General features: G+C 39.1%; 1 protein-coding gene across 1 annotated transcript; it reads left to right on the top strand.

The window, feature by feature from the left end:
* Positions 1–4,769: 4,769 nt before the first annotated feature.
* LOC146003895 (MAP kinase-interacting serine/threonine-protein kinase 1-like) lies at positions 4,770–23,419 on the top strand. Its single transcript, XM_083142362.1, has 3 exons — positions 4,770–5,015; positions 21,055–21,467; positions 22,301–23,419. Exons 2-3 carry the CDS (start codon positions 21,170–21,172, stop codon positions 23,341–23,343), a joined length of 1,341 nt encoding a protein of 446 aa, XP_082998488.1. The 5' UTR covers positions 4,770–5,015; positions 21,055–21,169; the 3' UTR covers positions 23,344–23,419.
* The last annotated feature ends 438 nt before the right edge of the window (positions 23,420–23,857 follow it).

Genomic DNA, 23,857 nt, shown 5'->3' with positions numbered 1-23,857 from the left:
TCGCTACGTAAGTTTCGGGTTCGAGTACCGGTATAGGCATGGATGTTATTTGAATGATTTAATTTATTTTACTTTGCATTTTTGCCACTTTTGGCTAATCGCGAAGATGAGGATTGGTGATGATATGGTGAAAAACACTTACAAGGAACAGCACGCCCAGGCCGGGATTCGAACCCCGGACCTTTGGCGTCGTAGCGCGATGTGGGTGTCCGTCCAGCTTCTTTTTGCAAGAAAAATTGGCATCAAGTATCGAGGCCATTTCCTGGGTGAAATACATACTTTTCAAGGGAGCGTGATATCAAGAAATGCACCGTGCGATATTTGAAAATCCATTTACAATTACAATAACTTAAACGATGATCATGCAGAGTTAATCATAAAGACAACTAAAAAAATGTGTCAATTCGTACCTGTTTATTTATATTGCTTTAATTTACATTTTCTTCGCAGCTACGAAAGCACAATCAGCAATTGATAATTTAAACTATATCAAACATTATTGCGTGAAAACAACGTGAGAACACCGTTATACAATCTTGCACACATTTTGCAACTTATATTCACTGTTTAACATTTCGGTTCGTAAGCCGACCTCCGTGGTGTGCTACGACGCCAGGGTAACGGGTTTGAATCCCAGCCTGGGCGTTCTTTGTTAGTGTCCTTTCATCAATTTCATCATATCATCAATCATCCTCATCTTCGCGATTATCCAAAAGTGGCCGAAAAGCGACGATAAAAAACAAAATTCAAATTAAACTATTGTTCTTAAATCGTATTTATTATTGTCCTATTAATTGTTTTATTTTACTTCACTTTCGTGCCACTTTTGACAAATTTGCGAAAATGGGAATGAGTGATGATACGATGAAATTGATGAATGGACACTCACAAGCATTCATTTCCAGGCCGGGAACCACTCCACCACGGGGGTCGACCTATTAACAATGGCATGAAACTATTGAGGAATAATGATCCCATTTCAAATCACATTCTCGAAATTAATATTTCTTTCTCTTATAGTGTAGCGTATGCGTATGTTATAAGTGTTTTAACAAAGGTTTACAACCAATAAGGTCACACACACAAAGCGTCCCAGGTTCGATACCCGTGTAGGCACATGGTGGTTCGGATTCCACTTTAAACTGTACGTCCAGTTCCAATTAGCATTACTGTGCATTAAGTGGACTTAAAACACCAAATCAAACCAACAAACAAACACACAAGAAGTAGAGTGTTGTGTCAAACTTGCACTCCTATACGAAAATAATCCTTAATTTAAACATATATATATATATCCTTAAATAAAACTGGCCACAACCTTTCTACACTCAATGTCACTCCTCCATGGTTATTACGTATTATTTTGGAGAAGGAAAATTGTAACCACAGAGAATTTGTTGTAACCAAAGCTCTCAAATTAAGAATATAATATTTCCCCTCAATTGTATATCTATAGATAGTAGACACAGATCTAGATCTACTCATGTTTTACTTCGAGATTAACCACATACTTTAATTTGAAATAGCATCCATATATATGTCATCACATCGATTCATAATCCATGAATAGTGACCGTATTCAACAGCCCAACACGCCCTGCCATTTTCGCTGCAGACGCCAAAAGGCAACACAATGCGATTTTCAATTGTTTTCGGCTGGAACGTCGCTACTTCTCAACTCTGCATCCAGGAAAGGCCATAAAACTATGTGACGTAGCAGGTCAACATTTGCTAGAGTCGAATTACTTTCGGAACATCTCCAGCGAACTGCGCGAATCTGTCTAGCGAGCCTAGTGGGCGTGTAGAACCTAAGCAACGGGCTTAGCGATAGGTTCTGGGGTGAGATGACGTCAGCGGCTCGCTTTGTTAATCGGCTGCTTCGAGAGTTCTGACTCGTTCCGATGCTTCAAATGCATAAGAGCCAAAGATGTTACGGAAATAATCTGCCTCTACCATGTTGAGCGATCCTGGAGGCGCCCATTTTTACACCACCATACAATAAGATTTACACGGGAAACATTTCCTAACATATTTTCTTGATTCGGACTAAGGGCAAATTAAAAATAGTCAAAGGAATTATACACAAGAGAATTAACTTACTGAAAATATGGAAAAGCGCGATACCGAAATCTGTAATGAGTGCGAAGGGAAAATCGAGAAAAGGGAAAAAAAAAGTATAAAAGTATTCGAATAACCAGATTAAGAGAGAAAGTTATCACGGCTGGAACAATGCAAATGAAAAAAAAAGGGGGAAAAGAACTAATACGAATTGAAATATACGACAATCGGAAGTAGGCTGAAGGAAGCAAATTTTAATAAACGTGGAAAGAAAACATAATCAAAGGAGCGCTGGTTCGATTCTCGACGGAAGCTCATATTTGTTGTTCGAATCCCACTCTACACTGTATGTCCAGATGTATTTACACTTAAAACAAACTTCGTGGAACTTTTTCCAAAACAGATGTTGCCAAAAATTTAAAAACAAAAAGAACAACTCTGAAGAAAAATGCCGAAAGCGTTATTGCAAAATGAAAAAAAAAAAATGTGTAATGGGTGCAAATAGGATACAGTGGGAAAAGACAAGCGTGACAAGCATAAGCACACTGAACGGGGAGGGGATGGTTATGGGGGTCAGAATCCTCTCTTTGGACTTACCTATGGTAGCAGGACCAACGAGAAAAAAATCTCGGAAAGAATGGAGTTCGGGGGTCCGCATTAGCGCGAGTGATGTAAAAACCAATCACAACTTCCACGTCATTTTACTTTTGCCTTTCAAGGGTTGTTTCGGGCACACGTAAATTTTTAAGAAAGTTTTTGATTTCAATTTAATCACAGATACATTAATGGAAACGGAACTTATGATCTAGAGTGGTGGGCCACTAGTGGGAATTGTATCTAGGACCGCTTGATTACAAGGCGACTGTAGGCTATCGTAAGGGGCTTTTTTTTTTCTGAAATAGATAACAGAATTAGTCATAATGCTATCTTTTCCTCTGCAGGACTCTCTCATGGGAGGTGTCAAGTATCCGAGCGATAACGAAATCCGTGATACCTCCTTTCTTCACATATTCGTTCGGAAGTGGTAAAAGAATAATAAAAAACTCAAGCATAAATGTTAATAACACTTGTTATTATTACCAGAGACATTCTCAAAATAAATTTGTCCGTTGAAATCAAATCAAGAGAAAAGCAAGATCTCCACCCGGTCGCGTGAATCTGTGGCTAGATTGAAGAGTTGGAAACACTTCGCTTCTCGCGAACTGCTCTTCCTGGCGAAACTAGATGATATAAAATTCTGGGTTGCATAAGCGTAAGGGGGGGGGGGCGTTTCCTTAGATTTCCAGTGTACGTTCAACCACCCGGTCAGTGTGGGAGTCCGTAATGGGGAAGGGAAAGGAGCTCGGCCAGGACCTTAAAGGTGTGATAGTGATTCTCATTCTACTGTTCAGTATATAGTATATATACAGTATATAGTAAATAAATTAAAATATGAGGGTTCAACAAAGAATCAGGCAAGAAGAAGTAAGGAGAAGAGGTTAACCGGATGAAGGGAGAGTTTCGTGGTGAGAAAAGTTAAGGCTAATCTAAAAATTAAATGTTCCGAAATTGAGGTCACCGTGAAAAATGCAACAGGGAAGACATCGTACATTGTACAGTGAGGGATATCATTGGAGAATGGAATAAAACCTGTGCATAAAGACCAGGAGTTCTGGAACAATTTCATCTGTTCCGATAAGAAAGACCAAAATATACCTTTTCGGATCAGATATTGACCACAGGATGTGGTGGAAGTCGAATGAAGATAACAATGTACCATTATTGTGAACATCATTTGAGCAAGATTTTTTTTCATTTTTGTTCTCCAGAGGTGTACTTGTATCATTTCACTTTCGCACTACCTCTGTACGAATAAGACTGGTACATACTGTACGTGGAGAAACTAAATTATCTTGGGAACAATTGCGGCTGCAATGATTATATTATACCATTTTATAGCTCTCGTTCTGCTCTACAAAATGAGACTATGTAGTGATAATTAATATTTTTTTTCTGTTAATTTTTTTTAACAAAACAGGAAACAAAGGAAGGAAAAATGTGCTGAAGCATCACAGAGAGGGTAAAGGGGGATAAATGTGTTAATCTCTAAAAGGTGCAACAAAGTGTATTAATTTTACTTGATTGCATGTCCTAAACTATACGTATATCTCAAATGATCGGTGTGGGAACAGCTATACTTTTGGAAAAGTGCCGCACCTTAAAATCCTTTCCCTAATAGGTTCCTCAGAAAAATCTCTAGAAAGATAAACGAAGTCATAGCGTTTGTCTAATCATCAGTTTCATCCTCGTTGTTGCGATTAACCGAAAGTAGTGCAAAATAACGGAAATGTAAAAAGAAAGATTTACTGAAAAACTGGGTTATTTATTACGCAATACAATCAAAAGGCAAAATATGCCAGTATCGCTATGTCAATATTGTGAATGGTGCCAAGTGATGTGACTTGATTTGACGAAATCAAAGGACAAAATCACCACACAACTACTCTTATCTTTTGTTGACTGAGGAGATGCAAAGAGAAGCCTGCTTTAGTTGACATAAGTTTTCTTTCTTTGTTCCTAGGCCAACTCTCTTGTATTCCAATTACCCTAAATAGCCTTGAAATGGTTGTTCCGGTAGTTTGAGAATCTCGTTAATAGGTGGCACCACTTTACACGACCTTGACGACTGCCCGCGTCTTCCTGCCTGACCCCATGAGCGAGCATAACTCAATCATGTCAAGCAAGTATTCATTACGTCACGTGTTTCGTTCAGTGATTATTATCACAGTTTCGCCTTTTCGAAGATGAAGTAAACAAAGTCACATGCGTGGCTTTACACATGAACGTGGGCGTTGTTGATTTTCATGAGGAAGCAGACGGAACGCCTTGAATCAAGACCTTGTGATATTCAAGAAACCTGTTTGACGGAGCGAGCAGTGCAACAACGGCTGTGGGAACTTCCTCTTTCCGTCGTACATGTGAGTTAATTTCATTTTAATTGTTTCTCGTTGTTTGCTCTGATTGTTTGGCTTCTAATTCTTTTCATCCCTACTTTTAAAATGTTCTCTCGATTCTATAGAGTAAGTATCTCTCAATATTCATACTGTTTCTGAAGAAATAAACATGTCTCTGCGTTATTCAGTGTCGGAGTAACGAGCTTCGGGAAGGGCGGGGGTTGACCAGGTCCGCCAACTCCTGAAAAACATTGGGTGGGCTCGAACACTTGAGTTATATGCAGGGCTGGAAATGGAAATGTTCACGAAACAGAACGCTTTACCTTTAACATGGTGTAATCTTTCATTCTTTTGTCTCTGACTACTATAGCGACGAGATTAACAACTAGTGAAATGACTCGCTGTATTAGAATTAATAATAGTTAACTATTTGCATGTACATCAAATAATACAAAATATATTGGACACTACAGAGCGTCTCAACCTTAAAAGTCAGTATGGGTTAAATGGTGCGCGGCGTTGCCAGATCAAAAAACTGAGAAGCATCGAGTCGCTGTTAATCGCTAATGATTGTGACAAATTTACTTTCTTAATATCGTATAGGAAATCTTCCAAATCTATGTATTTGATGCATTTTGAAAAAAAACAAACTATAGTTACCTCAAGATTTGCATGTAAATGTTTATATTTCGACGTGACTATTTACTATTTTACATTTGCATTATATGTGTAATACACGCAACTATTGTTACTTCTTTCGTTGAATGTTGTATCCTTTACATAAACAGAATTAAATAAATACAAAAACAAACATTAAGATATATTTTTTCCGGAAAATAAAGCACGCTGCACTTCCTACGAACCGGGGCACATGCCTGCAACTGAATTGTAACCTTGGTGGCGCGCAATGAATTTCATACGCGAGACAGCCCGCATAAACAAACTACGATTGCGGAATAAATAACGGTGCTGTGGAATAACAATGCATTCTAAAAGAACTTCAAACAATTGTCAACACTTTTCTCGCTTGGTCTGCACGTGCATCGCGACAAACCGAAAAGTTTCTCGCTAACCAACTTTTTCGTGTTACGGTCTGATGATTTATACAAAATATCCAATGTATGTATGTATGTATGTATATATATATATATATATATATATATATATATATATATATATAAACTCTTGTCGTAAGCAAATTATTTCACTCTGGCGAAGAATAATATCATATCTACAAACACCATAGATCCCATAGAAAAAAAACTGACGTAGTTGTTCAAGAGGTTTTATATTTATGGCTTTTGAAGTATTTACTACAAAAAATTAAGCGTTCTGCAAAATCGCATAATTATGGAAATTTCAGATCACATGAATTTATGACAGGTTATATAATGCCGTCATTAAATAGAGCATAAAAACAACAGGATAATGATTTCACTGTTTGAAATTTATGACTTTTACATTTTGTAAATTTTGTACATCTGGCAACGCAGCGGTGGTAGAGAAGGACAGAGCTATTGGGAAAACTCATGTATTGGAGAGAGAGGGAAGTACTCCATTTACTTCCATACTGACTTTTAAGGTTGAGACACTCCATAGTTTTCTTGGATTTCTTCCCTTTTTACAATTTAAACAGAAGGAAATCATGAATGGTAGTCACCCCGACCAACCGGGATTTTTTTGAAAATTCAAACCACATATGCTCGTGTGCAAATGAAAAATATTTCCATATTGTTATTTTGCGTTACGATCAATTATTCCTATAAAGTACGAATGTATGAAAGAAAGAAGCATGACCATAAACAGAGAACCCGAATTTGTGTAAAGATCTTGTCGAATCCACACGACACAACAAATAATACTAATTAACAAGTAAACATTTAAAAGAAGATTGGTTTATTGATTTGGTGTTTTTAGTCCACTTAATGCACAGTAAGACTAATCGAGACGGACCTACAGTTTAAAGTTGGATCCGAACCACTATGTGCCTCCACCGAGTATCAACCCGGAACCCCTTGATTACAACTGCGCCATCTGGGAGGCCCCAGTTAAAAGAAAAACCACAAAGCATAAAAGATGAAGGCAACGTAGACTCCCACGTCCATTCGTAGCAACAACGCATCTCCACGTAGAGGGGAAGCTTATATAAATACTATAATATGTACTATTAATGAGTTTTTGTTTGTTTGAGTTGGTGTTTTAAGTCCACTTTATGTACAGTAAGGCTAATCGGGACTGGACCTACAGTTTAAAGTGGGATCCGAACCACTATGTGCCTCCACCGGGTAAGGAACCCGGGACCCCTTGATTACAAGGCGACGACGCTACCACTGCGCCATCGGGGAAACATTAAACGAACCGGAACGGTCTGTTGCCATTTCTAACGAGACGGAACCGGAACGCCGTTACGGTCCATTTCGAGCCTGCCTACCACCACCACCGCCATCTCAATGTAGGTGCTATATTGAAGTTATGAGACCTTGTAACATTAGCCGTACAGCTACTACTAATATACAGCCAAAATAACGCCGGAACTAACACATGGAAAAAATACATTTGTTGTGAAAATTTTTGGACTAGGCAATTCTGGCCCCATTTAGTGTCATTGGCGGAGTGATCACTTTCTCACATGGAATAGGGAAGGGGGAGAGAAATGCGCTTCTTTGAAGGTTTAGTCGTAGTTTTAAGGAGCCTCCCCGATGGCGCAGTGGTAGCGTCGGCCTTGTAGTCAAGGGGTCCCGGGTTCGATACCCGGTGGAGGCACATAGTGGCTCGGATCCCACCTTAAACTGTAGGTCCAATCCCGATTACCCTTACTGTGTATAAAGTGGACTTAAAACACCAAATCAATCAATCGTAGTTTTAGCATTTCGTCCCTGGGGTGATCGCGTAATTTTAGACTTCGTGGGTGATTACTGTTTCCTCTTTATGTTCACTGATGATTTGCTATTAGTAGAAGCACACATTTTTTGTAAATAAAGAAGCAAAATTTTAGTACAAAAACACAGTCAATTTCTGGTTCAAAAGCGGTAAATTAAATAAAATTTCGCTGTTATAACGGTGAAAAAGCGGTATATAAAATGACATTATGATTTCAAAATTGGAAATATTATACCAAATTTGATTTAAAAAATGCACTTACTACACAAAATAAACATATCCCTTCCAACAACACATTTATGTCGTTACCATAATATTAAGTTTATTCCTGTATAAGTGGTTCCATTTTTGCTTCTCAAATATTTACAGCAGTTTTCCGTGAATTGCATAACTCACGGGATAATTCAAACTTCAGAAAGTGTCGCGTCGGTAAATAAACTCCAAATTTCGTGTTTACGAGCATATTTCGCATTTTGCAGTTCATTTCGCATCATTTCGTGACAAAACAGGGTAGGAAACTGCACCTCACACCTTTCAGAAACATGAGAAATTAACATTACAATGTGTTATTTTTCGTGTTTTCGTCAAAAACGAAATATGCATGCCTCTAGATATTACGTAGTTTTAGACGACTCGGAGGGAGGAGTCATTCTTTAACTTTAGATGCCAAGGAGGAGGTGATAATCTTTTTAGAGGTCTAATGTTATTCTTTAGTGCTAATCTTTCCTGCCCGCATTTTCAACCTTAGCTAATTTCACGTGTAATTTACCATGTAATCAACACTTATACCGTGCTTGTTACAACCTGTCCCGTTTCCAGCGCTAGCGATCGCTCTATAGTTTCGGTGCCAATGAGAAACGAGGAAAAAGTCGTCTGCTGGGCAGCGAGGAGCGAATGGAAGCCAGAATGTAGGCGCTTACGTAGACGCTGTTGCCACGTTGCATATTTTCATTTGCTGCCTGGCTTCGGCTTTCCCCAGCACGGAGTTCACGCGGTCTGCAACAGCAACGCCGCGTGTTTTATGCTAGAAAAGCCAGCGATCAGCTAGCGCGGGAAGCTGGACAGGTTGTAACAAACGCGGTGTAATATCCACCTCGGTGACGGACCACGTTAAGTATCGGTCTCGTTTCCGGGCCTCAAAACCTAGCCCCTATGGTCCCTCCACCGGAGATCCAAACTCGAATCCCTTGCTGATAAGAGGACTGCGTTACCACTACGCCACCGGGGAGGTTCTGGGTTCAAATCGCGGCTTCGGCCTCCCCGATGGCGCAATGTTAGCGTCCTCGCCTTGTAATCAAGGGGTCCCGGGTTCGATTCCCGGTGGAGGCACATGGTGGTTCGGATCACACTATAAACTGTAGGCCCAGTCCCGATTAGCCCTACTATAAACTTAAAACACCAAATCAATCAATCAAATCGCGGCTTCGTCTTTTTAATCTTATCATCCACTCATCCCCATCGTCATGCTTAATTTTAACATGGGCAATATCTGCGACGTCTAATTAAAAAAATACAAGTAAAGAATGGCATATAGGACAAGTATATACCCTGTCTCAGCTATCTCTGGAGCAATGCCGCGCATAGCGGTAGAGAAGGGGAAGAAATCGTGTGGGCGGAGCGAAGCAGTACACGCTGCTCGAAGGCTGGTAAATGCAATACCATATCCAGGGCCGTATGAAGGCTTGTGGAGACCCCTGGGCAAAATGTTTTGTGCGGGCCCCCATTTTTATAATTTTTTACTAGGAGCTTTATTAGCTCAATATGTTAACCACCAATTCTCAGCAGTTGAAATGGTAGACCTGATATTAGAATCAGTAGTCATTCACAATCGAACATATCGCAGATAAGTTTGCAGGCAGAATAGCGCAGTAAAATGAAGTCACAGGACGAAAACTGTAGCGCTATAGCAGCAGTAAAATTCTGCATCTAAATGTAGCTGTGGTGGCTGTCGTTAGTGTGCTTCAAGCCTACTCTTTCATTCGAGCCCTTGTACTCATACCTACTGAGCGATAGGTACATGTAAAATTGTAATACTGATCTCTTTCCTCGAACTTCCCCATAAAACACTTTAAAATAATCACAAAATCTCTTACCGAACTACTACTACACGTTCTTTGGTCAAAAGAACATGATTTAACTACCAGAGCAATAATAAATTCACATGAAAGACTCGAAAGCATACACGTGATGCCTCTAAGGGTATGGGGTAATATCTCTCTTCGTTGTTCAAACCAAATAATAATCAAAGTTAAGTTTGCACTAAGAAAAAGGAAGTCTATTTTACTTCTTTGCAAACTAAATACTTATATGCCTAACATATAATCCATGCCACTCCAAGAAATTAAACTTCTTATAATTCAACTTCATCACTCTATTCAAAAAACTCGAGCCCGAACTTCCAAGTCCAGACAATAGACACTCGTAATTGCCATGGTAACAGCCCTTACAAGATAAGTATATGCAGGTTAGTCACGATCCTGACATTATCAGTGATAGGTAAATTACAGAAATTAAGATTAAAGAACAATAAACATTTGTACAAGAGAAAAGATAATTAATAACAATAAATATTAGTGCAATGGGAAAGGACGTGTCAGTATCAACGTTTATACAAAATTTCCATGCAACATTTCAACATATACCCTGAAGCTAAGTGAATTTCAAGTAAAACGTTCACACGTCGCCACTGACAATCCACGACAATTCAACAGCAAGGGGACAAAAATGCAATAACCAAAATATTTAATTGATAGAGTAGCAGTATGTTTCATTATTGATAGGAACTGAAACAGCATTGCCAACTTTTTACGATTATTTGTTATTTCCGTTATTCAACGTCACTTTTCTTGCTATTGAAGTTAATCGCGATGATGAGAATGAGAAGATGATTATGAATGAAACGAAAGAACACATACAAATATCCATGTATTCAGAATACATGTCGTATGATTGTTACTTTATGAGAACCTAGTTTAACTGGTGCTTATACATAAATAAATACACACATACATGCAAATTGAATTACCGTGTCAGAACAACAATATGAATTTAACAAACGGCTCGCACAAGGCTTTACGAGTCTGCTGTGCTGCAGCACATCCCTGTGTACCAACATTTTGTGGTATTTCTTTAAAAGAAATCCGGTAACAGAGTCTCAACTTATTGATTGTTAAAAATTGGGTGCGTCACAGAGTCTTAACTTATGACTTATGAGGGAACATAAACATATATATAAACCGCTTATGTGGCCAACTAATATGCTAGTAAAAAACATTAAACAAGTCCTCAATACTACATGAAGTAACCCGTCTAGTTACGAGCACGTCAGTACTCAACAATAACACGTAAGTCACACACTGTTGATGAAAGTACTCAATGGCCGAAAGCAGAAAGGAAACAAGCAACTCATTCCGCCGTCCGTTAGCTTATGTTAGCGCGGTTCACAAAAGCGCTGCTTAAAGTTAGGTGTCTCGTAGTTCACTGATGCACCGAGAGAGGGCTAGTATCGCCACAATTTTTTTCCCCTAGAAAAATATAGTTCTAATACGATGTTATTAACAAAAGAAAGTTACGTACTTCTTAGGATTATTTATTATCTTAATCGTATCTGAGAATTGATTGTTGGAATAAGTGTGCCTTATTTCCACATCACAGCCAAATCAATCCATGGTATAAAGTATACAGAGCTTCAGATATCTACAAACAGATCGACTGAGAGCTGTGCTACAATTGGATCCAGAAGAGTGTAGACATACGACAATATTGTTTGTTTTTTTTAATTTTTAAAATGCAACTTCTTATGTAATTTTTCACAAGCATCAGCTGGTTAGAAGATTTATTTGGTGGAGGCCGTTCACAGCTTCCTTTTGGTGGGAGCCCCGGGGCAATTGCCCCAGTTGCCCATAGGTTAATCCGGCCCTGACCATATCTCTCGCGTGTTCATTGGTGGTGCTGTCTCTCGTCACTACTTGCGCAGACTTGTTTCAGTTCCAGAGATAGCTGGGACAGGGTATAGATGAGATAATACAGTGAAACAAAATATTTGTAATGCATTCTTCACATAATTTAGACAATTAGTTGCATTAGGAGGATGTGGAAGTATCTCGACAATATTTTGGAGATGATGTGATCGCTATCACGCTTTAGCCGCCTTTACCTCGAGGGTTGCCTCAAGGTACCCATTTAGTATAGGTTGGGTGCTGGGACACCGGATCATCTATTCCGAGTCACCCGCGTGGCAGTCAGGCGCTCTAACGACTGATCCACCGCGGCTGAAGGCTTTTTAAGACCATGAAAAAATTAACTACAAGGGCCATAATTGAAATGATGAAATATTGATTACAAGAAAAGGTTACATCTATAGGGTGCTCAGGAAAAAAAGCACTTTAGTTACAAACTGCGATTTTATGTTGCTTTAAGTCATACTGAATTAATTAAATAAAATAAGTATAATTTATAAGTAAAGATTCTAAACGGTGATAATCCAAGATGTGTATGTCTTAATGTTTACTATTAAAATAATTAACATAAATAACTGCCTGTTGAAAAAAATTGCATTTTTGACAGGTGTTTTTTCCAGAACGCCCTATATATTTAACTTAGGTGCTTTTTCCAGAACACCCTATATATATAAATGTAAAAAGTACAATTTTTTAATTTGCAAAGGAAGAGTAACCCAGTTATATCTGCTGTAACTTAAAAATTATAATAAAAATTACATTTTGAAACGTAGAAACACAGTTCGAACATTTTACTTTTGTCATTGTACGGTCAAGGACATTGCTGGGTTGTCACGATTCTATTGGAAGTGAATGGTATCGTTACAGCCCAAAAATGTCTGTGACTGTACAGTGGGATCCATGAGTATTACCGTGCAAATTGTCCATAACCATGTTCGTGCACTTTATTTGAGCAAATAACAGCTGCAAGAATTAAAGGAAAACTCAAAACAAGCTGTTGACATCTTATGCACCAGCATTAATAATCCATTGCTTAAAAACAGATAGGATGCAAGAGGAAAATTAATGAAAATAGTCCTGGACAATTTGCACGGTAATACTCATGGATCCCACTGTACAACTGATATTGTAGGAAGTGAAAATTGCTTGTTTTTTCAAGATGTATGATATCACTATTCTCAGCAGTAAGATTAGTCTTATCAACTAATGCTCATGAACATTCAGCTTTCGAAACAAATTTAATAGATAAAGTTTTGAATACTTCGAGAAGACCACGTTGCACAACACCAGTGTCGGCTTGTGATTGACAACATTTAGTGGTTTTGCAAGCAATAATAACATAAGTAGTAAGCAGGGTGACACTTGATGGGAGGAATAATAGGAAATCCTATCCTTGGATAGAATTTCCACCTTCTGAGGTTTCTCGTTTGGTGCGAGAGGTCCCGGGTTCGATTCCCGGTGTTTACTCAGCATTGAGGACAATTGGGGAGCTGCTTGAAAATTAGTAGTGGGCCACGGTCTCAAAGGCCAGGAAACAGCGGCGATGGGATTCGATGCGCTGACCACGGGGCAGCCATGAAAGCAGTTGGCAGTCCCTACCCTCAGTGAACTGTTGCGCATGTAGTTTAGTTTACTTTAGTTTTAGTATAGGAAAAGGTCTAAATATTGGCCCCTCCTTTTATGTTGTCATTTTCGGAGGAAAAAAATTAATATACGTATCAAGCACCTGCCTTTAAAATGCATATCTATGTAATATATACTTAAATGTAATAGCATGCTAAAGTATAGAAGGTCTTAATTTTTTTTTTTAAAAAAAGCAATTTCCTAAAAATGGTAAAATGATGTATTTCAAAATTGTGGTCTAAATATGGGCTACTAGTAGCAATATCACAAAAAGCAATTAAAATTTAAGAAAACAGTTATTTATCGCTAAAACATTATAAAATTCATATTTATTAATAATCTGTTGTTTTGAAACTCACGCGGAATGGGAAAAATCGAAATTAAGAAAAACATCCAAATATTTGTTGAAAATGTGATCTCAGCATTAGACCTCATGTCATAGCCCATATTTAGACCATCATACTATTTTTCTTCTTCAATTTATTTTTGCTCTCTGTGGTACATATTTCACAAATAAATCATGACATTATAAAAGCGCACATTTGTTTTATGTACCGCTAATATCATAACCTATACAAAGCAGATGAGAATTCAGAATACGCTGAAGTTTTCGGAGGTCGAAATTCTATAACAGCGTCCAAGGCCGAAACTACCACTTTCTCTTGCGAATTGGTGCCGCAACCTTTGTGCTTGACAGATAACCAGTTCCAATAGTCTCTGCCAGGCTGCAGCACCCCGGGAGCGCTGATAACTCCAAAACCCATATTTAAACCTTCGCCCATATTTAGGCCTTCTCCTCTATGTATGCGAGTGCAAATTAAACATTTTAGATAATGGGAAGGTAACGTTCCCCGTGCATGCATAGCACAGTGCCACATTTTGGGAATGTGAGGTGGAGGGCACACATTCTCGATCATTTTAGAGGTGACGTGATCAGCACCACTCTCCGGCCGCATTTACTACCCGGGGTTGCCCACAGGTTGTTCCGCTTGATGCGGGGACAAGGCCGCAAAAATTCCGACCTTCGATCACCCCAACCCCTGGAATTGAACCCGGGTCTCCACGCGGCAGTCAGACACCCTACCAACTAGGCCACCGCGGTTTGCATTGGGTAAATGCTTGGAAATTAGTGTGGTTAACGACACGAGAAGATCTTCCATAATCTCCCTAATCACATCGTGGTACCGTCGTTGCCTTGTAATGGAGGGCTCCCGGATTCGATTCCCCGGTAGACACACATTCGGTTTGAATTCCACTTTAAATTGCGGGTCTGGTTCCGATTAACCTTATCTGAGCACAAAGTCGACGTAAAACTTTTACAAACTTCTTTTTTAAAATGTATTTCTTAGAATCCTTCTATTACGTTAATGCATCTTCTTTTACTCATTCTTATGCTCTTCAATATCGACTAGAGTTGACGAGCTGTATCTTTGCGGGTGGCCTTGGCTACTCCGCGTAGAGTGTGAGAGAGGTACGTTTATGTAGTTGCCATCTACTCGCCCTTTGTCACTCAAGGGACAGAACTGCCGCTGTCACAGACCTTTCCGCTTGTTATAGGATCTGCATTTGTGTGAAAGTGCCTTGTGTTTTCTTTTTCTGTAGCTCTTGTGTGATAGTGGAGAATTTTTTTAAACAACAATAACATTTCAGGAAAATGCCGCGCAATTGTGCTGTTGCTTTGTGCCCGAACAATGCAAGAAATACAGTAGGACAGGCACATATCCAAGCAAAAGTTTTCGGTTTAAACTAGATAAAATGAGGATTTTGGTTTCTTGTTGTGTGAAATAAGATAATGCGACGATAATTTAAGGAGAGAAATAATTATCAAGTCAAGACGGAGAATGTTCTGTAACCCTGTTATTGATAATAGCACGCATCCAAAGTGGGGTATAGGGGGCTTGACCCCACCTCTCTCCAGGAAATTTTTAAGTTTACATTAGATAAAATTAGGCTTTCGGCTTCGTCAATAATATGACTGAGAATGTTCTATAACCCTGTTATTCTTACTAGCGCGTATCCAAGATGGGGAACAGGTGGCTCGAGTCCCCTCAGGTAATTTTTCAGTTTACACTACATAAAATTAGGTTTTTATCTTCTTGAATAATGTGACGATAATTTAAGGAGAGAAATACTTATGAAAGCAAGACGGAGAATTACCCTATTGTTGATAATATTGCACGTAAACTTTACTTGAGCTTTCAGTGTTGTCGCAGTGAACTTGAGCACTATGTAGAGACTTGTCAGCATTTGGAAGATGCGCAACGAAGGTAGCTCCACACGTAGGGCGATTCGTTGTAATTACTAATCTCTGGAAGACGCGAGAGGGAATGTTCTTGAATAAGAAGAGTCGAACTACTGGCAATATCTATGAATCGTTTATCTGCAGAACATTCTAGAATATAATGAGGATAAATATGCATTAATTAGAACCATTACTAAATAGATATACTTTGACCGGACCTTGGATTCAATGAGAAAAATTGCCTTGTTTCTGACTTCATTGCCTTTTAAGTGTTCAATTCAAGGACTTGTTCATGATTTATTTGATCGTGTACAAGGCGCTTTACTTCAGTCTCCAATAAGAAATCACAAAAACTTCTGGGGACTTGATTTAAAAAAATGTGTCCGAGATAACGAGTGGCGTTCCCAGGATTTTCGGAGGGGAAAGTGGTTACGTATACTATTTTTGGTGGTCAGTCCTCATTTTGCCATCTTTTCCTGTCTTTGGCGTTCAAATGGGGCTATGACCCCACCAACCCTCCCTTGGGCACATCACTGGAGATAAATAAGTAAGCATTTAACCATATTGGGAGACGAAACATTAGATGTGTTGGGAACGGAAGGGTTTTCACTGTGCATTAATTGTTTCGCGATCCAACTGTATTCTAGAAGACGATTTAGGGGATTGTTGCTCCCCATTTTCTTGCCTCCACACTATGTCCTCTTAATGCTAAGCCTTGTCTATCAAGAGAGAGTAAACTTTCTTTGCAAACCCCCCAGTTTTAGAACCAAATTGCCACCACTGGCCTTAAACATACAATGCCCTTAAAAAATGGTGTTCACCCAACTCGCCGAAAGGAATTCCTGGATGCGTGCCTGGGTGTAAGCTATTTTTCGTTCCTAAAGGATCCGATTACGTGCAAGATGTGGGTTTCAAAGTGAAGAGATTAGATCCTGTTAACACCAAAACAGCGACAGTGTGCTCATCGCATTTTCTGTATGCCAATTACGAACGGAACTTAAAAGCAGAACTGCTGAGTATTATTACTTGTAGACCGCAGCTTAATAGAAACGCTGTACCATGTTTAAATTTGCGTGGTTGTGTGGTGAATTGTAGTAGTGTTCAATAGCCAAATGGCATAATTGATCGGAGTTTACGTGCCAATAAACGTCAGATTCGAAAGCGAGCAGTGGACACACTTGAAGAGTTGTCTCCTCGCAAAATAATTTGCATGGCACATAATTCAGAGACTTTGAGTAGTGGAAATATACCCAATCTCCAACAAGATAGTGTGTTGGAAACTCTGAAAAAGAAATTAAAATGTGCTGAAGAACAAATAAAGAAACTGCAAACACTGCAGGATGAAAGTGCTAAAAAAGTAACTTTTGGATTATAAACATGAAGTTGTAATATCTCGGTCCCAGTGATTTATCCAACAACTTCGCCCTAACACCCCACACAATGTTTTAAAAAGGACAACTTTGTGGTCATTTTGGTTCTAATTATAACTTTTCACCCCATAAACACGAATTTACACCACTCAAATAGAAAATTCTGAACAAACCTCTCTGCTCCACCTCCGAGCCGGCTTTCCCGGTTTTCATTACATGTAATTCTATTGATAGTTAACTTTCAGCGACACAGTTTACTAGATATAGTCTGCTCTATACATATACATTTAGTTATACACACACGCTAGAACATTCATTCGATTTTAAAACAAATTTATTTCCGAAAACACGGAAGAAGTGCGAATTCCTATGCCGTTACTGGTGCTCGTCTTTGACATGTCCCGTGGCTGACGTCATCCGTGGAGGTTTACGAATGGTTCCGAACTTTTCCGAACGCCAGACTGCACCTCCCTGGCTCCTCCCTCTTGCTACTGCGCAGCCGGTCTTGGGCAGGGTTCACCCGCAAAGATACAGCTCGTCAACTCTAAGAAGAAATATTAGGCCGGATATACGCTGTCAGTTTCGATTTGATAGATTCTTTCAAGTCCACTTTTTCCACAGTAAAGGCTAATTGGGACTGGACCTACAGTTTAAAGTGGGATCCGAACCACTATATATGGTTGGTAGATTTAGTGGTTCAAGTCCACTTTATGCACAGTAAGGCTAATCGGGACTGGACCTACAGTTTAAAGTGGGATCCGAACCGCTATGTGCCTCCACCAGGTATCGAACCCGGGACCCCTTGATTACAAGGCGACGACGCTACCACTGCGCCATCGGGATCGGGGAGGCACACAGTACTTCGATGTGATCGGTGATTAACGTTTAGAAGCTCAAAAATGTACTTACTTTACGAAAACGTTTGCACTTTGAAAATATTTGTGTTTGCAAAGGTGAGCATTATATTGCTGTGAAGGCATGGAATCCCCTCTGACGGGTGAACGTCAACGGCAGCCAGGTTGCCAACTCCTAAGAATTTTATTAATATTAGCCCTCATTTTCTTATGAAAATTAATAAATTTCTTTACAGTTCCTAATTTTTCTAATATATTTCTCCTGTATTTTACTCTCTAGCCTTCAGGCTTCGCAGATAGTCTATCTAGCATAGAATATACTCTCCTGATGGTCACCTATTTGAAGAACCACAGTACATGGAACAGCCTGAAGCTCCATATTTAATTATCAAGTACACACGTTCTAAACTACAGGTACTCAAGATAAAGTGAAGTTAGATGTTCGATTGGCAAAAATATGCAGAGAAAGAAAATTAATGTAAACACAATCTACCACAGTGTGGCAAAGATGTCGTAAATTCCACTGTTACCATGAAACTGCAGCACTTGGGCTTGAAACCATAGGCGATTTATTTGGGTATTGGGTTGGTTACGTTTGCTCATACATTTATTGTTTCCGAGAAAAAATACATATTCTTTTTTGTCTTAATATACCGTCCAAGTTTTCAATCTACTACTTCCATTAGCATCGTAATTATTGTTGTTTGTAGGTCTAGCTTCTGGATAGTTCTTTGGTTTTTGTGTGAATCCCAAACTCTTTTATTTTTTATGTATATGTACATGTATCATAAGTAATAGCGCAAACTCACACAGTTGAAAGTACACGGTAATAGAAGCAAAAAAGTCTCAGTAAACGTGGGTCTGCAAACGAGCCCTTTTCGAGATAATCGCGAATGTGTGATTAAGGGTCCAGGAATTTATGTTATAACATATTTTTCAATTGGCTTCGGATCTATTATTTGGGCGAGATCTTTACATATCTGATGAAAATCAGCTGAAATAGACAAACTTGACAAAGCATATTTTGACATATTTCACCAATTTCGCGTTTTAACAACATATTTCTTCAATTTTGTTGTAATAAGACACATTTCTGTATCGTTTCACGGAAATAAACAACTTGACTGCCCTCGGCACCTTTTACAAATCTTTTGTGTCACCTAAAATTGAATACTGTTCTCCGATCTGGTCTATGGCATGCCCCTCAAATTCAGATAGACTTAATTCCGTCCTAAATTTCTTCCTGGCCATTGTTCGACACCGAATTCCGTCCACAAAACACTTGCAAAAGTCCATCCTCCTGCAAATGTTAAATATCCAAACTCCTCAAGAGAGACATAGACTGGCTGACCATATATTTCTACATAAAATAGTGAATGGCAACATCAGAAGTGACCGCCTTCTTCAGGAAATTCACTTTCGTGTGCCTGCCCGCTCAACAAGAAGCACTCAACTTTTTGCTTCCCAGAAGCCGAGATTGTGCCTCATCCAACGCTCTCTGTTCCATAGACTGCCCAGTCAATATAATAATCTAGGAAGCCAAATAGACATTTTTGAAAATCTGGACAGTTTTAGAAGAAATTTAGCAAAAAAATATGTAAGTCTCTTAACCACATGTAATTTTTTTTATGTTATTATTTTTTTGTCCTTATGTTCTATAAAAACGTTCCAATGTAAAATGGCTAACGCTGTATTTGGAATCTTCTATTAAATAAATAAATAAATAAATTTCGTAATTATCTCGCACATAATCGGTTATTTCATTTTTTTTTCTTCGTAGCTTTAGCACAACGGATAGTTAATATTGTCGATGGCAGGATATGGAAATTACGGAGGAAGAAAGGTCGTCTTTTCTTAGTACAGAACAATATAATACCACACTTTTTTATCCCGCCGACAATTGATAGCCATGCAAACATTATTGAGGCAAAATGTTCTCTCTCATTGTTGCACGGGAAGTAAAGATGTTTCGTTCTCGTTTCTTTGCCTTTTTCGCTTTTCACAAAAATCAGTCAAAAGTAAAAATAATATTAGGTACATTACAGCCCCTACTCTGCTCTATCGGGTATGGGAGAAATTCGAGAGTACTGTTGTGCATATTTTTGACTTTACTGGGAACATTTCTGCATTTTTCTGACATATTTATAATTTTTCATGACATATTTTCCAATTTATATGACATAATTACATACATATTTTACAGTTTTATAGGACATAAAGTCCTGGCCCCTTAGATTACAAGCCGCCACTGACTTCATTGTTTGTAAACGTTGTCCTAGTTGGTAAAATGCTAATAATGTGTGCGAATGTGTGGTTAGAAGCCGTCACTGATTGCTTTTTGTAAACACCGAGTGCTTTACTCCTTGCGCGTTCCGAGGTTTGCTCTTTGTTTACAAAACATAACATTTCCGAGAGGTGGCGTTGGAATCAAACAGGATGGATACAATCAGTACAGAGAATTGTACATGCTTGTGACCAATTCCGAAATGAACCGGGGGTGTTCGAAAGAATTCGAAACTCAATGCGGAATCGCGTACAGTATTGCATCCAATTGCAAGGACGACACTTTGAACACCTCCTTTAACAGGAACGAGTGTACAGTAATTGTTACATGTAACATACTAACGTTTGTTAAAGTAATTAGAATGTTCAATAAAAGGAATGAGATCTCCAATGACTTTTCTTACTGTATTATTAGCATTTTACCAACTAGGACGACGTTTACAAACAATGAAGTCAGCGGCGGCTTGTAACCACACATTCGCAATTATCTCGAAAACGGCTCGTTTGCAGACCCATGTTTACCGAGACTTTTTTGCTTCTATTATCTTGTACTTTCAACTCTGTCAGTTTGCGCTATTACTTATGATACACCCTGTATTTGCTGGTGAAGTTATACTTTGTCTCTGGAATCTGTGAAGCAAGGCCGCTCATAACGGAAGAGAAGGGGAGAAAGCGAATTGGTGGAGCAAAGCAGTGCATTGGTCGAGCCCTCTCGAGTCACTACTTGCGCAGATACTTGTTTTCCTTCGCTCACTCCAGAGATTCCTGGGACATAGTGTAGTTGAGAGATTTTATCCTTGGTTACTCTTTGTTTCGAAGCCTGTACTCAATCTTTCTCGTTTTTTTTCCCAGGTTTAATCATGCTGTTGAACATTGAAGGTTACAGTATATATTCTTCGTATAGATGACATCACATGAATATCATCATCTACCTCAAGTGGCACGTCGTTGGAAAGGACTGCGGTAAATGTGCAAGAAAATAACTAATCTGAAAAGTGGCAGACCGAATCAGCGGTACGACGGCAACAGAATTGAAATGACTGGCTCTTTGGAAAGAAGAGCGTCTCCAAACCGAACTTGTGCCAAAAGGGTTGTTGCTTTGGCAGCAGGCGATAGGAAGCAGAATGGCAAACTGGGAATATCCCTCCATCAGAACACGAGGTCTTTGGATAGTTTCTTTGTCCAAGGCCACAAGCAGTTGCCCAATGGCGAAGAACTTATTAGGATTGGTGATGTGCAAAGTGTCGCGGATGTAGTCTGGCCAGGTACGATAATTTCCAAGTTCTATCACAAATTCGAAATATCTGTTCATTTAACTATGAAGTCTCCATTTCTTTCTTATCATTATAAACGTTTATGTACTGTACATGCATATTACTAAAACATTATCAAAAAGAACAATTCACAGTCTAAGTTTTAACGTATCAATTAGGAAATGATACAACTATAATTATTGTTTATGTCAAGAACTTTATACATTGTTCTAACTTTGACCTCCATTTTTCTATCTTTTTTATTAACTTTGACAATTATAATTTGTGGTGTATAGAATGGATGACACAAGGAAACATTTGTATGGAATTCTTTTGTATGACTGTCCAGTAGGAAAAACTAGTTTTTTTGTAGTGGAGCAGAAATCAAGTTTCGTTAGAGTTGTACATTTATTTATTTTGTGTCGCAGTGCATAATCTTATAAATGTACATATGATTAATAGTGTATTACTGTATTTGTAGATGGGACGATATTTATTGCGTTTTTCCAATTACATTCGAGAACATGTGATAATTGTACAACGAAAAGTATTTCGTTAGGCAATTCAAAATCAAATGTTTTAAAGAATCAAGAAATTTTGTACCATCCAGTAGTTTCAGGCCCAAAGCACTAAGGTCATGACGTCATAATCGGTAGGAAAGGCTCTACGCAAGTCGGATAACATTGTTATATTATGTAACTATAGGGATTACTTCAGTAAGAACGGGACTTCACTTTTCCTCTCTTTTAAAAATATTTTACTGATAGGTAAGGTGTCAATAGAAGAGAGAAGGAACCTTGTTTCTGTCAGGATTCCGAATGTACATGGTTTCTTCTTATTTTCAGACACAGGAGATTCGAACCTGTCTTCTACTGAGGAATCGAAGCTGCTTGGAGATGTAGTGGATGCATTTGAAATTAGGCTGAAGAAAGGGAATATTAGGTCGTTTGAAGACGAGTACTCACTCAACTATGAGAATCCATTGGGACGTGGCGCTTTTGGGACCGTTCGTCTGTGCAAGCACTTGGACACAGATCGTGTATATGCGGTGAAGGTAATCCCGCTTGCAACACGAACTAACATACCTCGAGTTGAGAAGGAGATTAAGATATTCGAACTGTGCAAGGGACACGACAACTTCGTGAACCTTGTGGATACATTCTTGGACAAGGATTTCGCCTACATCGTGATGGACTGGATACAACAAAAGAAAGCCCGCCAAAATTGGCGAGGGTGGTACAGCGAAGCCCAGACAAAATTCATCCTACGCGGTGTCTGCAGGGCGCTTCGGTGGCTCCACGCCAACAATATATGCCACGGGGATGTCAAACTGGATAATGTCTTGTTGGACACCGACTGCGTCAAGCTGATAGACTTTGACTTGGCCTACATCTCGCCGTACGACATAGCAGTTCCGCAAATGGTTGGTACCAGGGGGACGCTGGAGTACTACGCTCCAGAGATCATCCATAGCTACTTTCAGGTGACCAAGTACAATCATAAGATCGACGTTTGGAGCTCGGGCGTCATGATGTACAGAATGCTCAGGAGCAAGCACCCGTTCTCTGCAAGATGCAGTCAAGAGGAGTGTCTGAGGAGGAATGGTGCGAGAATGTGTGACAAGTGTCTGGTGTCTTTGGACGAGAACATAAGGAGTAAACCCCTGAGCTTGAGAGGACCTCGTTGGATGACGGTTTCTTACGAGGCCAAGGATTTGCTGCGGAAATTTCTCACCGTGGACCCAGAATCAAGACCCGACATGGAAGAAGTGCTCAGTCATCCTTGGTTTCAGACCAATGAAGTGCCAAAGTGGACAAGGTGCTTCGGTGCCGTGTCAAGAGTGTGGCGTAGGTGTTGCACTGTGACTATGTACGAGAGTACGTCATGAAATCAAAACTTATATTGTCAATTGTAAACATCACGCATGCGACTTTCATAAAAAAAAAAAGAAAAAAATTCACAAATAAAAATTTTCATTAAAAAAAAATTGAAGAATCTTCAAATGTTGACTTCAAGTTTCTACCTGCTCCATCCTTATTCTCTTCCTACTTACTTTCATCCCATTAACTATAGCAAAAAGTTAATATTCCTATTACCTCATGATAGTAACTAGTAGTTTCATTACGAGTTTGTCGATGCAGAAGTTTGTGATTCCCAAGCTTGCTCTCAGAATAATCCCTTAGGTTGACCACAATTTCTAAGACAATGCTAACTTTCCTCTGACTGAACTAATTGAAGGTTCCGAGGATACTGTAACAATTTGAATAATAGCCCAGCAAAAATATGCTTTGAGTCCCATGACAAATTAAGGAAAATCTGAATTTAGGCTGACGTTTAGATCCCATTAGTGGAAGAATTTTCGCGAAAGTCCCAAAATTGCACTTTTTCAGAAATTCGCTTAT

Source organism: Lepisma saccharinum, chromosome 21 (genome assembly GCF_977018435.1).
Source record: "Lepisma saccharinum chromosome 21, izLepSacc3.1, whole genome shotgun sequence".
Classification (NCBI taxonomy): domain Eukaryota; kingdom Metazoa; phylum Arthropoda; class Insecta; order Zygentoma; family Lepismatidae; genus Lepisma; species Lepisma saccharinum.
Note: the sequence above shows the minus strand (reverse complement) of the source record. Positions and strands in the feature narration are given on the sequence as shown.